General features: G+C 40.1%; 1 protein-coding gene across 2 annotated transcripts in view; it reads left to right on the forward strand.

The window, feature by feature from the left end:
* stxbp1a (syntaxin binding protein 1a) overlaps positions 1-12,483 on the forward strand; it is a 37,241-nt gene that overhangs the window by 13,830 nt on the left and 10,928 nt on the right. For both annotated transcript variants that reach the window (XM_027278610.1, XM_027278611.1), the window contains exons 2-15: positions 4,202-4,251; positions 5,331-5,412; positions 5,499-5,575; positions 6,422-6,500; positions 7,155-7,258; positions 8,867-9,015; positions 10,060-10,144; positions 10,372-10,502; positions 10,648-10,755; positions 10,855-10,915; positions 11,133-11,198; positions 11,287-11,367; positions 11,658-11,796; positions 12,357-12,466. In XM_027278610.1, the coding sequence (XP_027134411.1) occupies positions 4,202-4,251; positions 5,331-5,412; positions 5,499-5,575; positions 6,422-6,500; positions 7,155-7,258; positions 8,867-9,015; positions 10,060-10,144; positions 10,372-10,502; positions 10,648-10,755; positions 10,855-10,915; positions 11,133-11,198; positions 11,287-11,367; positions 11,658-11,796; positions 12,357-12,466 (1,322 nt within the window). The remainder of the gene's footprint in view (positions 1-4,201; positions 4,252-5,330; positions 5,413-5,498; positions 5,576-6,421; positions 6,501-7,154; positions 7,259-8,866; positions 9,016-10,059; positions 10,145-10,371; positions 10,503-10,647; positions 10,756-10,854; positions 10,916-11,132; positions 11,199-11,286; positions 11,368-11,657; positions 11,797-12,356; positions 12,467-12,483) is intronic.

Below are 12,483 nucleotides of genomic sequence, written 5' to 3' on the forward strand. Positions count from 1 at the left end.
TATGGGTGACCTGCACCACTACTCAATCTGCATGACCTCTGACCTCTGACTGGTGGATGTTGAAGGCCAAAGAGGCTACAGACTCATGATCTTCTATCTATTTACATCCAAACTTGTGCTGGTTGGGGCTGGTTAGGATGTTATGTAACTGCAGGCCTGTCTGACCAGGCTACAGGCTGAATATCAGACCATGAATCCTCTACGTCTCAGGATTGTGTCTCTTGTGCTTTCTATGTCTAGTTTACATCTTTGAAATCTGTTTTATTTTGAATCAGTGCAAAATATATGGAACTGCAAAAAAACAGAAACGTGGTGTTTCATGTCACATTTCCTGTTAACTTCCACTGGTGAATCTTTACCTGACCGACTACAGTACAAACACAGTTTATTTTTGCTTTCTACAATGTCTGGAAACAAAGTGTCTTCTTGACAAGCACCTCTAAAGATCTCTGAACTGAAGAGCTTGGAGGGCTGTCGTCGTGTTTCAGTGCGAGCCCTGCTGAAATGTCTGCCTGTCTCTTTAAGATCAGACGTGTCAGCTTCTCTCGGGATTGATGCTGCTGTGAAGCTGAGATCCAGAGAAAAAATGGGTCATGTACTCATAGGTGAAAGTCCCTGAAGGGGGGAGAACCACGAGGCAAAGGGAGAAACTGTCAGCTCGTCACTGCTGCATAATGTATAGAAGTCAGGCCTATACAAACAGTAATATCATGGAGCACGTCACAGTGCTTTTGGTGTTGGCTACGCATTTTGGTGTAGTGCTCACAGAATGTGATAAGTTTGGTTTTGTCGAAGAAAAATCCACCTTTATACCTTTTCTTTGTTATATATTATTTATTTTTAATCAGTTATTATTTTATTTAAAAGTTGTATGGTTTGACCAAAAGTTTGTGCCTTTAGTTTGTCTTGGTTTTTTCCTTGTCCTGCCATGAGGATGTGTATCCTGTTAAACTGGATGGGAAAGGCTTTACTGTTTGACTCTTCTGAGGAGTGTGTGTGTGTGTGTCTGTGTCTGCGTGCGTGTGTGTCTGCGTGCGTGTGTGTTTTGTGTGGCACTCTGCCTGTTTGGTTGACACAGCTGTTGTGCTGTGTTTTTTCAGGTCCCTTCCCTTCTGTCTGACTGGTGTGCTCCTGTATTGTTGTTGTGCCTCTATCAGAAGGGCAGAAAGGAAAAATCCACACTGCCACCTCCTCCTGACGTCGTTTCCATCTCCATTCTCATTCACACAGCACGCTGAGAGTGTGCAGCGTCCACTATACTTCTTTATCATCACAGCTCTGTGATTTATATGGCTTAGTGAAGGTCAACACCGGAGATGAACGAGAGGTGCAATGGTTTCAATATTCTATCCCATTCATCCTGAAGATATTTTCTTAACAATGCTGTCTCCAATAAAATGTGCTATATTTTATATCTAAATCTAAAAATGATCCATTCAATCTCAGCTTGTTTCTAAAAGCCAATATATATAGTGGTGAAAGATTTCACTGAATATGCCTATTTACTCCAACCAACATTAGTTTAGTAAGATTTGTGTTTGTGTCCACAATCTAATATTCACTCTCCTTCTAGCTCTGGTTTGGTCTCCACCAACTCCTGAGAAAAATATTTGACTCTTTAGCTGCTAAATGTCACCAACGTGTCTTTTTTTTCTGAAAACAGCTGCATGATTAGTGAAGTAGTGATTGTAATTATTAGGTGGAGTTTGTTGGCAGAAGAACCAAACAATTAGCCAATAGATGCTGAAATGCAGAGTAGAGCTGGCACGTTTTGATCTTTTGAGTCATTGTTTTTATAAAAATGTTGTATTAACTTTGCTTCAACAACCTGTCAGCACACAACCCTTTCTTACTTATTCCCCCTGACTAAATATGTATCAATAAACAATGATGAATTGAGCATTTTAATACAGGATTCAATACAGTTTGTAATGTGAAAGTAGCTTCTTGAAAAATGTTTGATGAAAGGTTTTATTATTAATCATCATTCACATGTAACACGTGTTCTTTGTGACATCTTAAAACTTAAAATCACTTAAAAACACTAGTTTATACTATAATATCAGTTCAGTAGCTGGAGGTGCTTTTATCAGAAAAGTGCTGCAGCACAGAACAAGAGGAAACACATCAGCTCCAGCAGAGGAAAAGGGAAAGCTTGTGGCGGATATCCTCACTGCCTCTTTGTAGCGGTGTCTCATCCTGTGGCCTGGATAAAAAACAAGTCAACTTTTTAGGAATAAAAAGGAAGCAGCATAAATTTATGAGCGATTAACATGGATTAGTCAGCAGCTCCAAAGTCAAAGTACCTCCTAATAAAACAAAAGCCCATGTATATTGTATAATATTGTATAATGTCTTTTTTTTGTTGTTGCTTCAGCTTGTAGTGTCTCTGTTGTTGTGCTGACTCAGCATCTTACAGGACAGGATACAGAAGATGCTGGAAATAGACTGAAGCCTGAGTCTGGGAATCTCTCTGACATAAAGTCAAATTAATACTGGCACTATTCCAAGATCATATGTCCCACAGGAGGTCAGATACAGTTTTTCTGAATCACAGGAGGTGCAGGCCGGAGTCTGTCAGTGTTTAACTCGGTCAAATTTTAGTCACATAGTGCATAGCCTGCTTTTAAAGGCCCATTCTGTAGTTTTTGGTAACATAAATTTGAGCTTTATTCACATACATAACTAATAGGTTTTAAATTTTGATCTTTCGTCTATCCATCCTTCCTTTCATCCTATCCATCCTTCCTTTCATCCTATTTACACTTACTTACTTCCAACTTATAAATCAGGTCTGACACTGGGACACCCCTGAGCACCCCATGTTGATGAAAACCTGAATAACGTTGATATTGATGAATTTTGTCACCCCCATGGCCCTGACTGTGAAGTAAATAGTCACACACAAGCTAAAATGAGGTTTATAATGTCTGTGTTTTTTGTGCTAACTGCGGCAATCAGGGGCACTTAAGGTTTTATAAAGGTGTGTGTCACAACTGCTGCACTTCCAAATGCTGACACTGTTGATAAGCCAAGTCAACAGCAACACTGAAGGCATGTACCTCTCTCCTCTCCACTCCTTCTATATATATATATGCTTCACTCCATCCAGTTTATCCATCCTATCAGTGGTGTTCAGCTCCTCCTTCTCGTTGTGAAAAGAACCAATCAGCAGCTGTGTCTTCATCACCTGAAATAGTTTAGGAATGGTGGTTTTGGAGGCAGAAGACAGAGGTTGACTGCCGTGAACACATCCCTGATCTTTACTCGATGTTTGTTCTGTAATCTTTTTTGTACGAGTCCTTTTTAATCTGTGGTAATCCATCAGTATCAGTGTGGCGTCAGGTTTCAGCCGGGGCCGGAGGGCTTAGCGGTTTGTATTCACAGCAATCCAGAGTGATGTTTAACAGAAATTCACCCTAAATGGATTTATCCTAATACGGCTGGCAGATGGTTTGCTCAGTGATCAGGCCAATATCAGTATTGTGGCATAAACACGAGCGTCGTGCAGTGACTGGTGGATGGGATTATTTTTCCTCTGCGGACATCTCTTTGACATCGCTGAGAAACAAAGCACAATCATCTCCCAACAGTCCTTACATTTTTATTCACTCCTCATCGGGATGATTTATTCCACTGGTGTAGATCTGTGGTCATTAACCTTGTTGGAGGCTATATTTGACTTTGGCATGCTATTGTCCTCCAGTGCAGGAATTGCATTATGGGATTTTCAGATGTGTTGAATTGGACTCAGGTAAACTGATATAAACCCAACATGCAAGAATAAGCACCTTGTTTGTGTGTAGTACATGTTGTAGCAGTACTTTATAAATGAAATGTAGTTTTAAATGTGATTAAAATTGTACAAAAAGATATTTAACTGAAAATTCTAACAAAAGTGTAGTAGAGTTGGACACACACACATAACTGGAGCACATACTGTACTGTAATGCAGAGGCATATGTGAACCATACACTCACACACACAATCATTCAGGCTACAGGGTTCAAAGAAGCCAGACCAATCAAACAGTCTTTGCTTTATACATTCTCTTGAATTTATCTGTTTATTTATGTCCACCTTTATTTATGTGATTATGAGGGAGCTGAGGCCTTCAGCTCTGACGGTGGAGTAAAAATCTTCGCTCATCAGATCACCATACACATGGCAGATCTCTGATGATGTTTCTTTTCTTTTACAGAGATTATGAATGATGTAATCAAGAAGGTGAAGAAGAAGGGAGAATGGAAGGTAAGAAACAAACTCTGGGTCTAATACGTAGAGAGGAGGGGGCACTGATGTGGAGGGCTGAGACTCAAAACAAAGACTACGTCATAATTCAATGACAGCCGCTCAGGTTCTTCCTGTTTTTCTCTTGTTTGTTTGGATAGTTGTTTCATTTAATATTCAGTATATATATGATACTGTACATTCTGGGAAAGTTTGCAAACCCATTTACTAATGGAAACTGCTTTATGTCTGTGCTGATACAGAATTTATTTCCCTGTCCAGCATTTTGAATAACTTCCAATACAGACATTATGAAGTTCTCTGCAAAGTAGACTCACTGGACCTTTGCTTAAACCTGTGTCATGTACTGTATGTTGGGATTGAAACAGTTAATTGATTTATTGTTTAGACAAAAGAATTTATTGTAAACTATTTTGATAATTGGATAATCATTCATTAAAGCAAAGTTTCTTTCTCTTCTATGATAGTAAACTACATTACTGGCCACATCATTAAATTGATTAACCCTATCCTGCAGTACTGAGTAGTAACAGTATACAGTTGGACAGAAATGAAATGTGTTGGTACTCTGTGCCAGTAAGTACTGGCCCAATTCAAGCACTTCTCATTTCTCTAAGTGAGTATGAATGGTGCAATGTGCAGCCAAATAATCTATTAGTCTAATATTTTCGAGTTCCTGGAATCAGTTTTGAATAATGATTCGAGGGCTGTGCAGCATTCTTGCGGAGCACTACAGGATATTTCAAACAATAGTTTACTAAGAAATGTCCTAAATGACTATTTCAATTAATAATTCTTAAATTAGATTTTTATATCACAATGGTGCGCATTAGACCAGACAAAACAACTGAGACCATAGTCACAGAATAGAGTTAAAACCAATATCCCTTATGACAGTTGATAGACAGTTAACATCAGTTAACTAATAAGCATGCGGAAGATATTTACAATTCACAAAAGCTAATATAAAACTCACACAGATGGATGTCTAGTTTTGTTTGAATGAGACAGTTTTATTCTTATGTAATGTGGGTAATAAACTGTGTTTGTATAGTCACTGTCTTATTTCCTGTTGCCAGGCGCTGATTGTGGACCAGCTGAGCATGAGGATGTTGTCATCTTGCTGCAAGATGACAGACATCATGACAGAAGGAATCACCAGTAAGAGACGACGATCATACAGTTTCCTCTTTGTGCTTGTACCTCTGTAACTGTATACGTTTATAAGTCTGTTTGTGCTTCTCTAGTTGTGGAGGATATCAATAAGCGACGAGAGCCTCTTCCCAGCCTGGAGGCCATTTTTCTGATTACGCCCACAGAGAAGGTATGCACGCACTCTGTCTGTCTCTTTTGATTCATAGTGTAGATATAGGTGTGTCTATGGCAGCAGGTCTGTGTCCAAACATACGGCTGTTGAATTAGCTGAGGGAAATTACACATAACACACTTCTTTGTTTCCATGGTCTCTTTCAAATTCATTTATAGCTTTAATGGTAACATTATCATTAATACAGTATTACCAAAGCAGGAAGGTCTACAGTGTACCATGAATATAATAAGTGCGGTGGCAAATGTATTCATTACACTGTTACACTTTTAACTATTTATGTTATATTTTGTTTTGGGTGTCTTCTTTTGAAAAATATGACTATGGTTTCAGCTGGTCTTACCTGATACCTGTGACTTAGTAGTGGTAGTAAATGATGTTATTGATAATAACTGGCTGTTGTTGATATGTGTTTCTATGGGGAGTTCTTCTATAACTTGCATAAGGATAAGATATTCCTCATCATGGGAGTACTCCCTTATCAGGAGAACAAATGAACTTTAGTTGAACTCATAATCATGTAGGAAGCTCCATGGTCATGCTAAGGGCAGGGCAAGAATGCTACTTTCTCTTACTGTGTGTGTGTGACGATCCCTGACCAGTACTGAAATACAAATTACTTAAAGACACAAAATAGCACAAATAATGTTTGATCTCTTTGGTCAGTTATTTACATTTGTCAATGTAGGTTAAGCATTCATTTTTCTATGTAAAGGATTTGGCAGCATCAAAGCTTCAATGAATTGAATTGCATGTACTGATGCACATATACTGTATTCTAATAAACACACTCATGTGAACTCTGCAGTCTGACCCTGATTGCTTCTGTTTCTCTGTCCTTAGTCTGTCCACAGCCTCATTGCAGACTTCAAAGACCCTCATTCAGCAAAATACAAGGCAGCCCATGTTTTCTTCACTGACTGTGAGTATATATACACGAAGACTTGTTTCATCTTCACTGTTTATTTACTGTTTATTCATTTTCAGTTCTTTTCTTCTGTTTGTGTCCTTTTTATGTTTGAAGGCACAGGTTTTTAGAGAAGCCAGTTGTGTCCTCAAATGCTCCCAGTTTCCTCTGAGCTCACTGTTAATGATTTTTAAGTTGATGTTTTTTTTGTTTAAGAAACACAGTCTGAAGCAGTTTGAAGCAGCAGTGATAAATGAGCATGATTTAATCAAAAGTATGGCGCTGCCATGAAGCCACAGTAAATGTCTGAGTCATAAATGTTTTTGTAATGTGAGATGATGCTCGTGTAACAGTCTGCTGCTACATCCTGTCAACTGATGGATTGTGTTGTTTATGAGAAAATCATAACCTGCCAAAGAAAAGTGGCAATAGGCTAATAGATCAATGTGTGAGGAACATGATCTCCTGACAAACCTCACAAGTCAATGGAATATGTCACCAACAACAAATCATACTGGTGTTTAAACGTGTTTGTTCATCGGTGTGCGGCAAACCAAATATTCCTTGAAAAAGCTGCATATTTAAAGATGCGGCTGGAGCCAATCTGAATGCCTTTACGCATACCTTGCAGAGCTATTCATTCTAATTTTGTTTTAATCAATTTCACAGCCTGCCCTGATCCTCTGTTCAACGAGCTGGTGAAGAGCCGTGCTTCCAAAACCATCAAGACTCTGACGGAGATCAACATCGCCTTCTTGCCCTATGAGTCTCAGGTAAATATCCAACCATCCATAATGGTCTCATCTAATGATGAACGATGTCCATGCTGCTTGTACGCCCAGTTTTCAAGTGTCTTTACTCCTAGTTTTATACATCTGGCCCCTGGATTGTTTTCCTTTTGTTTCCATTATTCATCTCTCTTTTCTCCTCTTAGCAGACAGTGAATGAGAGCCGCTTCTCTTAGTGACTGTGAGTCAGAGAGGGAGAGAAAGAGACAATCCAGAGAAAGAAAGCTTGAGCGAGAGCAGCGAGAGATCGATTAAGACAGGTGGGAGGGATGAGAGAGATGCTGCAAAGGACACAGACAGGAATAGTAACAGCGAGGTTGTTGGTTGTTAGAGTCAGGGATGGATAAAAAGAGAAAAACACAAATACACACTCCTGTGGTCGCTTGGGATAATGCTGCTGACTCACCAGTCACTCTGTTTAATGCCAGACTGTTTCAGAACGACTCACATTTGTCACATCGCCTTCCCACCCTCCCACCTGCTTCTCCACCCTTGCTATATTTCCAAATTCCTGCCTCCGTCATGTTTTTCCTTCCCTCCTCCCTCCCTCTTTCTGTTTTCAGTTTTTTTCTCCACCATTCCTCCATCCCTGATTTTGCACGTCGCTTGCGCTTTCTGTCTCTCCCTCAAGCGTTTTGTCTCGCTCCTTATTTATGTTTATTCTTTCCTTCCCTCAAACCATATTTTTCCTAATTTTCTGATCCCTCCCTCCATCTCCTCCTTCTCCACATCCCTCCTTCTGTCCATCCATCTCTCTCTCCCTGTTCTGAAGATGCTGCTTGGCCCCACAATGCTTTGCTCCCCTCCTGTCTACTATGATTAATTCAGAGTCAATGGTTTTCTGCTTCAGGCAAAGTGCTGCCTCATAGCCCCACCTACAGGCTGATGCTCTCACCCCATTGGACGGGCCAGGATCCACATAGCAGGCGGTAGCCAATGGTAGCCGGGCTAACATAGGGACCCTTCTGCAGAGCAGCATGTGACCGTGGACAGATGGGGTGGAAGGAGGGAGTGGTAGAGAGAGATGCAATGGAAGGAGAAAGGAGGAAAAAGGAGGAGAGGAAACATGGAAAGAAGAGCAGAGGAGACAAAACAGGATAGAGGAGAAAGACAATTGTAGGAAGATAAGAGGAAACAAGGAAATCAGATGATAGGAAAACAAATAAGGTAGCAGGAAATACATAAAGAGGAAGGAGACGAGAGGAAGAAGGAAATGAGACAGGAGATGGTAGAAAGATAATTAGAGGGAGGAGTTGAAACATGGAAATAGAAGAAGAAAGGGGATAGGAGAGAGAGGGAAGATTTAAAGAGGAGATGAGAGGAATGAGAGAAGGATGAAGGCATGAGAGAAGGAGAGGAAACAACATGACAGAGATGACGAAACAAGGAAATGAGAGAGGAAAGGAGAGGAGAGGAGAGGAGCAGGGTTGAGATGAGGAGGGTTTAAAAATAAAGCAGATGAGGGGAAAATATTTAAATGAGCTATGTTTGATATTATCACATCCATCACCTTCATCTCATCTAACATAGGAAGGCCACAAACCGTTCCGCTGAAGCAGAGTTAAAACATTGTCAACATGTTTGTGTGTTCAGGTGTACTCGCTGGACAATGCAGATGCCTTCCACAGTTTCTACAGCCCCCATAAGACCCAGCTGAAGAACCCGGTGATGGAGAGGCTGGCCGAGCAGCTCGCCACACTCTGCGCCACCCTGAAGGAGTACCCTGCTGTCAGATACCGAGGGTGAGCAACAGGGGGCGCTGCAGAGGGGCAGCCGTGGACTGTGTACAGGCTGGTCAAACTACTAGTAGTGACATATTTTAATACAGTCACAGATAACATGACATTTTATTAAAATAAGATACAAAAGTAATTTATCACATTTATTTTCATAAGTGAGCTCAGGACATTAGGTCAGGTCTTAAATTGTGATAAAGTTGTGTGAGAAGTTATGATTTAGCTTTTATCTCCTCGATGGCTTCTTATTTATTTGGTAATATTAAAAAAAAACTACAGCTGCCACTAGGCTGTGTATCCCTCTCTGTTATCCACACATGCAATCCTCCAATGTCATGTTTCCAACTTTTTATATTTAATCTCTGTTGTCGTAAAAATATCTGTGCTATTCAGCCCTCTCTATCTATTCTCATAGCTTGATGGACCTCAATCTGTCAGACATTTAACCTGTGATGGTCAAGGGAAATGATGTTGCCACTAAAAACAGAACTATTAGAGATCCCTACGTTAGAATAATAATTTGGGTCTAAATTAGACCCATTTTTTTTGCAAGTAAGAGTTCAGTTACTTCATGAAAACTATTAAAATGTCTGTATGTCTAATGTCTAATGAACTATATTCTCTTTTGCTTCTGTACAAAGTCCAAGCTTGTTCTGTATCACAAAGGGTGGCTGCATAGACTTGTGTAGGAGAGGAGAAGTTATAAAGGAGAAAAGAGGTCATATATCACTTAATGTTCTTTTTAAAGAAGTCATCCAGTATAGTTTTTACATGAGTCAGCATTTACCAAAATAAATGCTTTCCCTTAGAGATCAGTGTCCTTTGAGAAGCACGCACCTGTCTCTCACTCACATGCTCGCAAAATGTAGAAACCAAAATGTTCTTGTCCATTTTCTTTTTTTCTTTTTCTTTTGTCTCATCTGCTTGTTTGAACGTTGAATCTTCGTGTTTGTCTTTCTTCCTTCTCCTTTTCACATTTATTGACTTCCGTCTGTCTACCTCCATATGCTGCCATTTATCTGTCCATCCATCTATCTGTCTATCTGCCAGCGAGTACAAGGACAATGCCACTCTGGCCCAGCTGGTTCAGGACAAACTGGACGCCTACAAGGCTGATGACCCCACTATGGGGGAGGTGAGCTGAATTTAATTTTCTGTCCCTTTTTTTCCTGCTTAATGATTTGTTTGGTTTTCACTGTTGTTTCATATTCTGTTGCAAAATATTTATCTTAGTCATTTAAGTCACTGAATTCTACATTACTGAGAATGTACTTCAAATTGATCATATGTTTAGGTATATATATCTTATTGTTCCTAACCCTTCCCATTCATTCATGTATCTGTGTGTCTGTCCCTCTGCAGGGTCCAGATAAGGCTCGTTCACAGCTGATCATCCTGGACAGGGCGTTTGACCCCGTTTCACCTGTCCTGCATGAGCTCACCTTCCAGGCCATGGGCTACGACCTGCTGCCCATTGAAAACGACGTCTACAAGTACGACAAACACAATGACAAAACAGAACAATGATTATTTGTGAGGGCTTTGTGTCTGTTTTTATGTTTAGTTATAAGTTGCATCTGCAGCATTTTAATATAAAATATTCACATCAGCTTCAATTTGACTTTTGTCTATCTTCAGGTATGACACCAGCGGCATCGGAGACGCTCGTGAGAAAGAGGTTCTGCTGCATGAAGACGATGACCTGTGGGTTAGCCTGAGACACAAACACATAGCTGAAGTGTCCCAGTGAGTACTTTTCTTCATACTTAATATGTTTTTGGATAATGAATAAAGTGATGTCTCCCATGTGTTACTGACTCACCTCCTGTTGTATTTTGTCATCAGGGAAGTGACACGCCAGCTGAAGGACTTTTCTGCCAGCAAGAGGATGAACACTGGAGAGAAGGTAAAAAAAGAAGCTGCTCCAGGAAATGTTGATTAGCTGACATGTACAGCCGGAACATAGCTACAGCCAGGACATTGGTAGTATAGTGTTACTTCCGAGAGATCTACCGTTAAGCCAAAATTCAAGATAATTGTGGTGTGTTATGAATAATTTAGTTGTCTATTTAGTGATATCTTGCACTGATGTTGATCATCACACTTTGCTTTCATTTCAACAGACCACGATGAGGGATCTGTCCCAGATGCTGAAGAAGATGCCTCAGTACCAGAAGGAGCTCAGCAAAGTATGTTAGTCAGTGTGTTAGTTTTCCTGAGTTTTCCTGTGTGTGTGTACATTCTGTATGCTGAATTTATGTGTTTTGTGTTTTTCAGTACTCAACTCATCTGCAGCTGGCTGAGGACTGCATGAAGCATTACCAGGGAACAGTGGACAAGCTGTGCCGTGTGGAACAGGTGAGAGGGCCGGCGAGACACGAGCGTATAAGGGAGGAAAGAGGAGAGGGAACAAGAAGAGAGAATAAGAAGGGAAATGAGAAGAGGAGATGAAAGAAATCAATTAGACAGGAGACAAAGGAGGGAATCAAAATGTAACTTTTTTTTTCATTTTTCATGCAGTGTAAGTTTCTTGGACACAGATAGATAACACTGAAACCTTCAGTAATTTCAAACTCTTACAATCCCTGCAAGCATGTATTTGATATTTTTGAATGACAAACATATAATACCTGAGTTCTCTGTTCTAGGATCTGGCTATGGGCACAGACGCTGAGGGAGAGAAGATCAAAGACCCCATGAGGGCCATCGTGCCCATCCTGCTGGATGCCAACGTCAGCACATATGACAAAATCCGCATCATCCTGCTCTACATTTTCCTCAAGAACGGTAAGCAGGAGTCTAGAGCTGACACAAAGAAATCAAATCTGAACAGATATGTGTCACTGTAAAAGATTAACTTCTAGTTCCATAAATGATTATTACTTTTGTTGTTGGGTCTAAACACCGTTTTTAACATGAACTCAAACACGTGAGTATTAATATTTACTATACAGAGGCCTGTTAAGACGTACAGAAATAATACAGGGACTACTTCACTGCTGGTGCTGCTGTAGTTTATCACACATTAACATCCACTGAGTAAAGAAATAATTAACTCATATAGCCCGATTATAGCTTCAATAAGTCAGCTGTTCAGAACATGTCTGTAAAAATCATGTTTGACAGGATACAGATACATAAAATGAGCTTTCTCAACCAACCTGCAGTAACCTGACAGTTCTACATATTGAACTGAAGTAATATATAGTCCTAATAAAGTTATTTTATTTTTGCACTCAAGCAACAAAACAAGAATTCTCTTCAATCCCAGAAGAAGATGAACATATTAAATGTAAACATACTTTTTTATATACTTTATATAAGATATGACCTGTGTGTGTGTTCAGGCATTACGGAGGAGAACCTGAACAAGCTGATCCAGCATGCTCAGATCCCCCCTGAGGACAGTGAGATCATCACCAACATGGCTCACCTGGGCGTCCCCATCATCACAGACGTAAGATCCTCACTGGG

The sequence above is a fragment of the Larimichthys crocea genome, chromosome IV (genome assembly GCF_000972845.2).
Source record: "Larimichthys crocea isolate SSNF chromosome IV, L_crocea_2.0, whole genome shotgun sequence".
NCBI classification, from domain to species: Eukaryota; Metazoa; Chordata; class Actinopteri; family Sciaenidae; genus Larimichthys; species Larimichthys crocea.